This window comes from Gadus morhua, chromosome 2 (genome assembly GCF_902167405.1).
Source record: "Gadus morhua chromosome 2, gadMor3.0, whole genome shotgun sequence".
Classification (NCBI taxonomy): domain Eukaryota; kingdom Metazoa; phylum Chordata; class Actinopteri; order Gadiformes; family Gadidae; genus Gadus; species Gadus morhua.
The window spans coordinates 4568397-4581685 of NC_044049.1; the positions used below are offsets into that span (position 1 = coordinate 4568397).

Consider the following 13289-nt stretch of genomic DNA (forward strand, 5'->3'; position numbering starts at 1 on the left):
TTATCGGCACACCAAGTGACCCACATTTGAGACATCAAAGGTTTTAGAATGAAATATAAAATAATAAATAGCATATAGGCCATGAATGGAGTCACTCAATTCTGGATTTTATGGAATTATTCATTTTCGGAATTAAATGTATATTCAAAGGTAGATATTTATTCAGTCATTTCGGGTCTTAGCAAATCTCTACAATCCCTCAGTGTTTCCTTTCATTTGGGAGTCTGGTTGCATGCCAAGGAAAGGCCGGCAAAGAGTGAGAAAAGTAAGCACCCTGGGTTTAGTGGAGAAAGCACCCTGGGTTTAGTGGAGGAAGCACCCTGGGTTTAGTGGAGGTAGCACCCTGGGTTCAGTGGAGGAAGCACCCTGGTCTGACTGGAGAGAGCACCCTGCTCTTAGTGGTGAAAGCACCCTGGGGTTAGTGGAGAAAGCAGCCTGGTCTTAGTGGTGAAAGCACCCTGGGGTTAGTGGAGGCCGAGGTCCTGATCGGTCTCTACCCGCTTCAGAAAGCAGCCGTAGATCAGACTGATCCCGGTCAGGCCCAGGCAGGGTCGATGGCTGGTCAGACCCAGTCATGGTGGACAGAGGCAGGGCGGATGGCTGCAGGCCGGGTAGATGGCTGGTCGGACCCAGGCAGGGTGGCAGGGTGGATGGCTGCAGGCAGGCTGGACGGCCGGGGTTCGCTTCACGGTTGCAGCTCTGCCAAGGTCAGCATTCCTCGACACGCCGTTGCCCGGTGGAACTTTTGTTCCACGGTTTGTGTAAAAAAGAGGAAAAAAGCGAGGTGCCCTATAAGTGGACCCCAACGGGAGGAAGGGAGTAAAGAAAATGAGCAGGAGAAAGGGAGATGTGAGTGGAATTAAACGGAGTGACGAGCCAGCAAGCTGGAGACGGGTGTGTTAAAAACACTGCTGGTTCCCCCGAGGCCTGAAGACCACCTCGACCACATCTTAAATTCAATCACTTTATCTTAAGGACTATTGGCAGATTTCTAGGCTTATATTTTATAGGCCTATATAGGCCTATGCAGGCCTATTGACAGTGAATAATTTCTGCTAGGCCTACTTGATCTATCGCACCTTTACCGGTGAATTATAAGGTCAACTGTAAAGGTCAAGTTTAAGGTGTGTGAGAGTGACGCTACTTTGGACTATTGACATATTGGACGTCGTATTTTCTCTGTGTAGGCCTAGGCTTATTTGAATGTTCGGTGGAATGAATTTGTACCTTGCGATGAAAACGTGTGAGGCAATATCAGGCCCTGTAGTCTAAGGGCAACGGGCCTCATTGAAATACAAGGCTGTGTTCTGAAGAGTAGGGGCTTTAAAATAATATTGAGATAGGCCTAAGGCAAGGAAATACCATAACATTACAACGTCAAATTATAACATTTATACAAATTGTATTTTGTCTGTCTTTGGACATTATAAACGTTATAAAATTCACATAAAATCAGTTAATTTTAATTAAATGCATTGACATAGCCTAGTTTCTTACGGCTGTGAGTGTTTTTTTCTAATAGACCATTATATGGTAATTTGTGTAGGCCTAAATTAATAAATGTAGCAAGAGATACATAAAATATATCCTTCTAGCCTCAAATACATAAAAGATATCCTTCTAGCCTCAATTATAAACTCCTAAATACATATTTTAGTAGAGATATCCACTGTAATTATTAGAGAGAAGCTTTAAGTTTATTAAACAAATAAATCTTAAAAAAATATTTCAACAATAATAATCTCCATGCAATTATATATTCAATAATTAGAAGAAAATATAAAACATAGAAAAATCTTCATTAAAGTACTAACACATTTTACTCACATGCACATGCACAGATAGGAAAGCAAAAAAACCGCTCTGAATGTATGTTAGGGATATTAAAAATTCCCTTCACAAAATAATTTATGGGGACATTGTATCTCGTGTGAAGACCCAGAAGGTGTGCTTGAACACATGCTCATTCTACGCACTAAATGGTTTCCCACCCGCTTTGATGGCCCTTGAAATAGCTCTTAAATCCGCTGTGCGCTTTAATCCAGAATACACGGCACTTAATTAAGAGTAGATTAACCCCTAATGGAATACTCTGTAAAGAAATGTCGGTATTTAAGAGGTGAATCCTGAGTTAAATCAGCATTAACCAAACCACATTGCAAAAATATAGGGCCTGATATTATGATGATGATGTCAAGAGATTTATTAATTTAAATGAGAACGAGATCGAGATTAATTAGCCTATCCTTCACTCAAAATAATTCAACAGGATTTACATCGAAGGGTCATGATGTATTATTTCAAAGTGAAGGCTATTTAGGCCTAGTAAGGCTATATTATCAAGACGGAAAGACCGAATAATTAAAAGGACTAGGCCTACTGAAATGCATCAGCAGTCGATATTATATCTGGTAATAACTAGGTTATTCGATTTAATCCATAATTATCCTTTATTGTTTGGCTAAATCGATCGTTCCTCGAGACCGCGGCGGGAATGAGGCCACTTCCTTCAGGAGTCGGTGTGTTGTAGGTTAGACGCTTCCTGCCGCTGATCCGCACCTGCGAACCACAACACACCGAGTTGAGGTGAGATGAGGTGAGGGCCAATTAAAAGGTGACGCAAGGCGCAGGTCCTACATCTATTGTAAGTGAAGGTCTCGTCTGCCCCCCCCCCCCCCCACACACACACACACACACACACACGCACACACACGGCGGCTCCCGGGACCCCGGACCCCCGTTTCATTCACAAGTCAGACTCCGCGATAATTCGCGTCTTTTTCAGGGTGCTGTCTGTCTGTCTGTCCCCCGCCCCGGCCGTCTCCACCCTCCCTCCCTCCCTCCCTCCCGGTCGGCCGGTGAGCTACTAATCCCCTGCGTCCCTGCTTTACTTTGAGCCCGTATTTAATTCCCCTAAACCCCAGCTGCCGCCCGGGTACTCGTTGAGCCCGACAGACTGCGGAGCGGAGCGCCCGGGTTATTAATAATTCACCAGCCCGCCGCTGCGCTCCCCGTCCCGGACACGACGCGCCTCCGCGCCGCCGCGCCGCTCAGGACTGACTTTCACTTCCAGTGTCTGTTGACGGCAGGCCACACCGAATCATGTAGACACGCATACGCGCGCACACACAGACACGCACACACATCACGTTGGGCCGCTCGAGCGCTTGTTTTGTTAAAGAGTCTATAAACGCCGCGCGCTCTCGCCTGTCCTCCGACCTGCTGAACTTCCACACGACGGCCGCGCGGAGACGTGGAGGTGTCGGTCTATCTCTGCCACGCACTGGTGACACCGCAAGGACAGGTGAAGGAGCACCACCGTCGGGACGCCAACTTTGTTGAGACGAGCCGAGAACCGCAACGAGAGAGTGTCCCGCTGCGGGCAGAAGCAACAGCTGATCCGCGGACAGACCGGGAGCAGCGCCGTCGCTACACGGTGCCCCTCGCGCAACCACACACAGACACACGCAACAAGAAACGCGCGGAGCACGACGTGGTGTCTCACCGGACGGTCTGTGAGGAGATACCGGATCGACAGAGCTCGACCCGTCTGCACCGACACCGACAAGCCTGCAGCGCCCGGGCTGCACGGGACGGAACGGCTGCACGGTCTACTTAACAGTTGGATCAAATCGACGGATTATTATACTATCACACGATCGATCTGGTGTGCGTTGAACGGCGAGAACGGAGCAAAAATCACATTCGGGGGAACTATTCGAGGAGCAAAAGGCCGTTCGTCTGCTTCCGGTAGGCCCGGCGGAACCGAGGTCCACCCGGCGCGCTCTCTCCCCGACTTTTTTTTCGAAAGCGAACTTTTGCGAGAGGAAAATGGGAGTTTGAGTGTTGGCCCGCTTCCCTGCAGCACCATGGTACGTGCTCTGTTAACCAATCATGCTGTTACTGACCTGCGCCTGCAGCAGCGGGCACGATGCAATGCCCCTCTCTAAATGTTGCAAGTGTTTATCTCTCCCTTTTTAAAACGTGTGAAGAGTCGAGAACCAAACTGTTTTCTTCGCCGTGGTGGCGTCCAGTTGCTATAGCGAATATACGGTACCGATGTGTTCTTATGAGTGTGCGTGTCTTTCTATGAAGTCAAACACTGCGCGTTAGTATGGTTGTCGTCATTTAAAGCAGTCAACACATGGCCGGTGTCGCTCTGCGGCCAGGCCGCCCCAGAGAGCTCTCTCTCCCGGCACGACACCACGCCTCCCCCGCTGCTGGCTCCCACACACTCCGCTGCCGCGGCGCCGCAGGCACATATTCATTGCACAATTACATGACACGGTGTGCGGTGGGATATGAATGAGTCATGCATTTGAATGAATAAATGAGTCATGTATTTTTTAATATCCCCCTGTCGCTGGAGTAGAAGTTTGCCAGACTTTTGCAAATTCAACCAACCTGTTGGGAGAGGCGGTCCTGTCCGCTCTGTGTGTGCAACCGGTGAGCCGGTTTGAGTTAAACTTCTAAATTGCGGTCGAGTGAGACGCTTTTATTCATTTTCTATTTTGTATAATGTCATTTTGGAAATTAAGTGCCCTTTTCAAAAATGATGAAAGGCACATTTTCTAGGCCTACTAATTTATGCAATGTGTTTTATATTAACATATTCTGCAATATTAATCTATATATATATTCACATTTTATCATCAACCAAAGCTTATTCATGCACTGTAAACACTCAAATTGACTGGTGGGTTGGGATTGTGTTCGTGATGGGTTATTAGTGGGTTCGTGGTGGGTTATGGGTGGGTGATTAGTGGGTTAGAATTGGGTGAACGGTAAATGGCACTTTAGTGGTGGTTTAGGAGTGGGTTAGTAATGGGTTAGTTGTGGGTTGGTAATCGGTAGTGGGTTGGTAGTGGGTTAAAGAGCAGGTTCGTCCGGTAGGGTGACCAGCCTGAGCTGATGAGTGAATCCAGGCCCAGCTGAGCAGGATCCGCTGTTTCAGTTTCACATTCAAAAGAGGGGTGATTTGTATGAATAAAGACGTGTTGACCCGGGACCCGGTCATGAATTCAGGGCCGGCGTCCTTGGGGATTACAATACGCTGTCATTCTGTAATCAACTCACCTCATGTTTTAAACACAGCACCAGATTGGGGGTCGCGTCCTAGTGTATTCGGTCAGTGTATCGCATTCAGAGTCAGCAGCTGTCAATCAGATGCCAGGGTCCCCGTCCCCCCGTCCCCCTCCCCCTCCCCCTCAAGGCATCTGTAATCCACTGACAACATGTCCTATCAGGACGCCTGCTACAGGGTGTAACGTGGCCTGTGGAGACAGGACCTTTGTGATGATGCAGGCAGGATAGTCTAGTATTGGTCATAGGTCGTCTCCTAGCTGGAAAGTTCTGGGATCAATACCCGCAGTCCTCAGTCTACCTGAAGGCCTCCTTGAGCAAGAGCCCCCCCCCACCCTAGCCTGCTCCCTCATAACATGGATCTGAGTTCACTGTAAGTCACTTTGAATGAAAGTGTCTGACATGCATCGCTGAATAGAATAGAGGCCGGCACAATAACACAATAAGCCTGAACCAGGCTGTGTTATAAATTATATTGATAATACACGTCAGTCTGGAGAGGGATAGAGAGAAAGCTCCCAAGTGGGTTCACTGTCTCCAGGGACGGCGACAGCTGGACTACACAACTAACCCCGGACAACAAAACAACTAACCCCTGACAACACAACAACGATCCACTCACAACACAAAAACTAACCCCGGACAACAAAACAACTAACCCCTGACAACAACCACAACGATCCCATCACAACCCAACTAACCCCCAACAACACAACAACGATCCACTCACAACACAAAAACTAACCCCGGACAACAAAACAACTAACCCCTGACAACAACCACAACGATCCCATCACAACCCAACTAACCCCCAACAACACAACAACGATCCACTCACAACACAAAAACTAACCCCGGACAACAAAACAACTAACCCCTGACAACAACCACAACGATCCCATCACAACCCAACTAACCCCCAACAACACAACAACCATCGCCTGACATCACCCCACTCACCCCGATGTCATACCTCAATGTGATGTCATCACTCACTGTGATGTCATCACTCACTGTGATGTCATTACTCAACGTGATCATGTCATCAATATATACTGAATGTCCTCAGTGGGACAACGGACCAGGGAAGGAGTCGGTCAGGAGTTTGTTCGGGGGAAATATTTGTTTTTAACAAAGCTGTGAAGGTGTTTTAATGGTTAAAGTGCATGTGTATTATTGGATATCGGGAGTTAGTGAAGTGGAATGCTGGCAGGTAGCTCCATCACAACGTCTGAGGAGACCAGATAATTAAACTTGGCGGAGGTAAACTTATCTTGCATATTTCCTTAATGGGAACAATAATTGAGTTGCAACGTTGGCTGCAGGGCTTTTTGTCAATCAGCTGACAAAAGGAAGTACTTTTACACCTTACATTAAACTCAAATAACATTCCAAAATGGGTTTGTTTGGATCAGTGATCAAACTTTAAATCTACTACTATAATGTTTCCGTTCATTAGTGAAATGCTTTTTCTCTTCATGGACATAGCGCTTGACTCATGTGAAGTTTACCTTCTACATTTCAATAAAGGCTGGTCAAATACCAGAGGCGACCAAACAGAGGTTTGTTAAATGTGTTAATCAACTGCAATACAGTCAACCCAGCATGCAGAACCAGTAGCAAACAATAAAGTATAGAGATCATCCTTTGAACAAAAACAGATAAATCACCCTGAAAAGCCACAACCAGAAGCCATGCGATGGGAGGGGAACATTTTGCTGGTGTGCTGCATTGTCCATGTGCAGGCGTGTAGTCAGCAAATAAAGACCAGTACAGGGCTGTGCAACCTAGAACCAGACTGCAGTGCTCTAGAACTGAACTAGAAGCAGGCTGTAGAACTCTAGAAACAGGCTGTAGAGTTTTAGAACCAGGCTATGACTCTGGACACAGGCTGTAGAACTCTAGAAACAGGCTGTAGAAGTCTAGAAACAGGCTGATTAACCAGGCTGTAGACCCAGACTACTTAGTTATATGTCAACCAAACACATTGTCCAGTCAGTTTACATCCTTTTTCTGGGTTTCGATATTTTCAACATTTTTCAACCATACCTCATGATGGAAAATAACTTAAAAGGAAGTGACTTTATGTGCGTCCCTCTAGGGACTGCGAGCCAAAAGCATTATTCATTAAACGGAGCATAGCGACTGTTTATCGGTGCTTAAATATTTGCATATTTGTTACATTGTTTTGATGTTTTTTTTTGGATTTCACAAACAGGTTTCACAGTTTTAATAATCTGGCAGCCGTACATCTGAGAAAAACACACAAGAACCAGTGGCAAGCCCCGGAAACATGTACACGCGCACACATATACACACTCGCATGCACACGTACACACACACACACACACACACACACACACACACACACACACACACACACACACACACACACACACACACACACACACACACACACACACACACACACACACACACTCCTTTAATTACCGTTGCCCCCCGGTGTATCAGGTGTAAAATATCAAAATGTTCCAGCGCTGCTCCCTGAGGTGCTGTTGGCTAGGGCTCTCTCCACGTCAACCTACTGCCCTCATCCCCCCCCTCCCACACACACACTCTCACACTCACACACACACACACACACACACACACACACACTCACACATACACACACACATACACACACACTCACACACACACACTCACACACTCTCACACACACACACACACACACACACACACACACACACACACACACACACACACACACACACACACACACACACACACACTCACACACTCTCACACACACACACACACACACACACACACACACACACACACACACACACACACACACACACTCACGCCTTCATGTGCACACACACAATCAAGCACTTGCGCAAACACAAATGCATGCCGATACAAACGTGCATACACTCGCAGGCACACCCTCAAATGCACACACACTTTTCATACTACTTTGATGTGGTTTCCACATCTGCACGGGTCGGTTAACTCATTAACTAAATGGAAACGGGTCGTTAGCTGGTTAGCATGTGTAGAGTGTAGACCAGGCCTCATGAAGTGAAGGTGGTATGACACCGGGCTGGCTGTGAGGAGCTGTGACACAGGACCCAGAGTCTGTTGGAATGGGTTGGTTTTTTAAATCAAGTTACAAAGGCTATATATGTGTGTTAGGTTAGAGGATCCTGCTGTCCTACTAAGTGATAGCAGAACCTCTGGGGGGAGACGGCACAGATCCTGGGCCGGAACCCAACAACTGCCAGGGGCGTAGCTGCGCCTTGTTTCGCTTTTAACGAAGAAACACATTCATGTGAGTGGGAGAAGCTTTCAGGAGGGATTTTAATAAGTGTGTTACTACAGTGGGCAGTCTTTTTTTACAGTTTATAAGTGCTGGCTGTGTTTGTGTTTGCCAATAAACGCTTACTGATCCCCGCTTTCAGCAACACGTTTGGTCGAAACACATATGAATTAAAAGAAAGTCAAACGTCCCATTCACTCAGATTGAACTCGTCTGCCATGAGACTTCACATATTAATCTAAAATCAGACTTTAGATATTAATCTTGAAAACTGATGAGACTAGTTTAGAGCTAATCTGGGATCCAGCAGTTCCTTGTGGAGACAGCACAGAATCTGGGCCGGAAACCAACAACTGAAGGGGACAGAGTTACGCCATGTTTCCTGTTTCGTTACGGAGATATTCTCCCGAAGAAAACTAATTTGCGCGGGCGGGCGGATCCTCAAAAGGGGATTTCTACATTTCTTTAACATTTCAAAGATTTGAACAATTAACAGACACTTGTTTACAGTTTTCTAATGCTGTCTGTGTGGATGGACGTCAGACTGGTTGTTGTTGTGTTAAGGATTGCTTAAACTAGGAGGGCTTATGGACTTGGTTCTGGCCCAATGAGTGACAGCCTGTGAGGTCCAAGGTCACACATGTGTGTATGTGTGTGCGTGTTTTTGTGTGTCTATATGAGAAATGATGAGAGATACAGATAATTCATGAATTCAAAAATGTAATGAGATACAGAGAGTGAAATACACAGGAATGTTTGTGAGGAGATAGAGAGAGAAGCAGAGAGACAGAGAGACGGACTGGAGTGTGTGATGTTGGAGGCCATTTTGCGAAAGGATACTGAATTAGAAGTTAAATGAATGTTAAATTCACATTTCATCTCGCTGGGAGGGGAAGTGAAAGGAGAGAGAGGGGCAGAGTGGTGACAAGGAGAATTACAAATAGAGAGAATCCGTCCTTTTTAGTTTTCGGCTTCCTCGAAACTGCCAATGTTTTTCCTCAAGACTGTCCCCAGATATTGATGACGATGGCCCGGTTACCTCGGCTTCTGCGTCCACGACGATTAAAATACGACAGCCTATAAATGCAGGTTTCACATGAAGCGATCAGTTAAACCCTCATGATGAACCTCTTCTACTGCAGCCATTGGCTCTAAAGTCTTCTGACCAAGAACGTTTCTCAACAATAACATTTGCATCCACGAGCCAAACCATCCAGGGAAAAATGTCCCTATTGTTTTATTCTGGAACATTTTAACCCCTTTAACCAATCAACTAATTGTGTATATATATCAGTAGCTACAACTCAAGCCATTTGAGATTGCTAAAGGGACACAAATTGCTGCTGGATAGATTTTTATCGTGGATTGGTCTGTCTCAGTTAAGGGCTTGGGTTGATAGTACATTAAGTACACAGCACATAAGACATAAGATCAGTTTTATTGAATGTAATAAAAATGTATAAACAGACACACAGATACAGAGACAAACGCACACACACACACACACACACACACACACACACACACACACACACACACACACACACACACACACACACACACACACACACACACACACACTCAGACACAAAGGCCATAGACAAACACACACACACAGACATAAACAAACACACACACTGTCTGCTGCGGAATGCGTTCTGAGGTCCCCAGTCTGCATCTTATTATAGAGTATGTGTTTATACACGTGTCTGGCCATGTAACCAGGGTTATTTTATACGTGCATGTGTTGTGGTACAGGCCGCGCACACGTATGTTTTCATTGTGTCTGCGTGAGTGTGTCTGCTTGTGTCAGTTTGAGGCTGTCGTGTGTGTGTTGGACTTCTCCATATGTGAGTGTTAATGGATTTCATTGGGTTTGTATTCCCAGTCAGCGGACCTCATCTGGGTTTGAAGAGCCCTACGTTCTGCTGAGAGACTCGCGGCTCCAAAGGCTCCTCCTGGCGGATACGTTTTGCCCGGGGGTACGGCGGGGGTCCAGGTTTAGCGGGACGTAGAATTATGTTGTCCTCCATTCCGGCTCGTTTTAGAGGAGTCTGTTGTGTTGTCCTACCCAGACTCTGTCTGAAGGAGTAACGAACAAAGTTCATGTGGAGCTGGTTAGAAAGGCTGTGGTTTGTTGTTCCACGTTAATTCCACCCACGGGGGGTTGAGTTACTGTGTGTTAGTGGTGCTCTGTGATGCTAACTTATTTACCATGCATTCTGATGCAGTTTGGTAGTAGTTATGTATTTACCGAAAACGAGTTCATGTTGTTCTTTTATGCGGTTAGTGATTCTATTGTGGTTGAGCCCTAAACAACTAAACAGCGAAAGATCTCCTCTCACATTTGGACGAAAATATGTTTTCTGCTCGAAATGTCCTTCCTCCGTATTTCTTTCATAATTTATGTGATTGGTCTGATTACGTAATACTTGATATAAATACGTTTTGCATATTTATAACTATAGGATCAATATTGATCAACTACAGATACATAATGATACATAATTATAACTAATGATAGATATTGATAGAAGATATTGATTATCTATTGAATAATATGGATAACTAATGATATGTATTGTTACGTATAGGTAACTAATGATTCATATTGATCAACAAAGAAACATAATGATACATAATTAAAACTAAGGAAAACTATTGAGTCATATTGTTATCATTGATAAATATGGATAACTAATAAAACATATTGATATCTGTTGATAAATATTGATAACTAATTATATGTATTGTTGTTACATATTAATAACTATTGATACATATTGGTACATATTAATACATATTGATATTTATTCACATTGATAACTATTGATAACTAATGATATTTATTGTCAGGTATTGATAACTATTGGTCCATAGTCATGCATATTGATAAATACTGATACATAATGTGTGTCTGAGTGAGGGCGTTGGGCGGTGACCAGAGACAGGGGACACAGACAGTACTAGCAGATCCCAGACTCCCCCCCCCCCCCCATCTGTCTTCCAGGGCCCCTGCTGCCCAGACGCTGCGTCCCCCAGCATACAAATGACCACGGCTGAAAAGAACCAACTTAGTGAAACAACAAACTAAAGAGAGCAACACTTCCTGATGCATACATCACGGCCCTGTCTGTGTGTGTGTGTGTGTGTGTGTGTGTGTGTGTGTGTGTGTGTGTTTATCCAGATCAGTTCAGTGCAAGCAGAGACTTTTCAATCCATACGCTTTATAACAACACAAAGTGTGACGCATAATATGGAAGACGATATCAACTTCAAAATATCACTTTTAATTATAAAGAAATGTTGTTTCAAATTCAAATAAAAGACACAATGGTCGAAAATACGAGTGATGGAGACCAAACACGTGAACCGTAACAACAATAAGAATGTGTTGCTGTGTTGTTGTGTTCGTCTGTTCCTTCGTTAGTTTACCTAACGAACGCTTGCTTTCTTTTTATTTGCAGACCACCGAAACCTTCCTGCTGAGCGAGGACCCGGGCCGGGGCGGCCACGGGATCCCTGAGTGCTACGTGGTGTCCGACTCCTACCGGGTAAGCACCCTGCACCTCCCCCACCGGGTCTCTGAAGGGTCTAGTTATGGTTCCACGGTGACGCAACGCGACGACCAAGCAGCCGCGAACCGGTTGCCCTTCTGCGTCGGGTTTACGTTAGGGGACCAATCAGCTGCGTCGCCTCGACGCAAGGTTACAATTTTTTGGCCCTTGGTGTGGACGCAAGGAGGGTCCGCAAAGAGGGTCCGCAAGGACGAAATGGGTCAGTAAACCCAACTTGTAATGCGTAGACGTGGAACCTTAAATAAATCCTACTGGGGTGAGACTCAACACCATGTGGTTCTGACTCCCACTGGGTGAGACTCACCACCACCACTAAGTGGTTCTGACACCCACTGGGTGAGACTCACCACCACCACTAAGTGGTTCTGACTCCCACTGGGTGAGACTCACCACCACCACTAAGTGGTTCTGACTCCCACTGGGTGAGACTCACCACCACCACTAAGTGGTTCTGACTCCCACTGGGTGAGACTCACCACCACCACTAAGTGGTTCTGACACCCACTGGGTGAGACTCACCACCACCACTAAGTGGTTCTGACTCCCACTGGGTGAGACTCACCACCACCACTAAGTGGTTCTGACTCCCACTGGGTGAGACTCACCACCACCACTAAGTGGTTCTGACTCCCACTGGGTGAGACTCACCACCACCACTAAGTGGTTCTGACTCCTACTGGGTGAGACTCACCACCACTACGGCACTAAAAGGAAAACCAAACCCTCAAAGGTCTTACTGTAGATGAACTGCGATGTACTTGCATGATACAGTGATGGGGATCGATCATTGAAAGAATATAAACTTGAAAACGTTGTTTCATCTTAAATGAACTGGAAGTTTTGGGATAGCAGGTAACGTCGATCAAACATTCCGGCTACACCCTAAAACACAGCCTCGCCCCTCAATGAAAACAAAGCGTCTGGCAGAAGAGTGTCTGGAGGCCTTTTAAATGTTATTGGTTGGAGGAGACTAGCTCAAACTAGTGTTTGGTTTTCCTTTAAGAGCACATTATTAACACCAGCAGTGCTATTAATAATAGCATTTTCATCATCATAATGTTCATCATCTTTAAACAGTGTTATTAGTCTCAATGAGCCATTATCTTTTTTCTTCATAAGTGTTGCATTTGACTCAACTTTGACGGTTTGAGTTCTGGTTGCATGTTTTTTTCGCCGTAATTTTGCAGCAATCATAACGTCGTTCACAGTCTCGCTGTTCTCAGCTGCTCACTATTACCGCCATTAGTTTCATTACTCCCCCTCCTGTGGGAGTAATGTGGGAGTGATGTGGGAGAGGGGAGGGGAGGGGAGCATGGCCTCGTGGGAAACAGAAACGGGAGTTT

The 13289-nt window shown here is 45.6% G+C and overlaps 1 protein-coding gene across 1 annotated transcript in view; it reads left to right on the forward strand.

The window, feature by feature from the left end:
- Positions 1 to 2867: 2867 nt before the first annotated feature.
- The window catches only part of nfixb (nuclear factor I/Xb), a gene marked incomplete in the record, with an annotated part of 110906 nt that continues 100484 nt past the window's right edge, over positions 2868 to 13289 (forward strand). Inside the window, 2 exon segments of the mRNA XM_030350166.1 lie at positions 2868 to 3872; positions 11836 to 11922. Coding sequence (XP_030206026.1) covers positions 3870 to 3872; positions 11836 to 11922 — 90 coding nt within the window.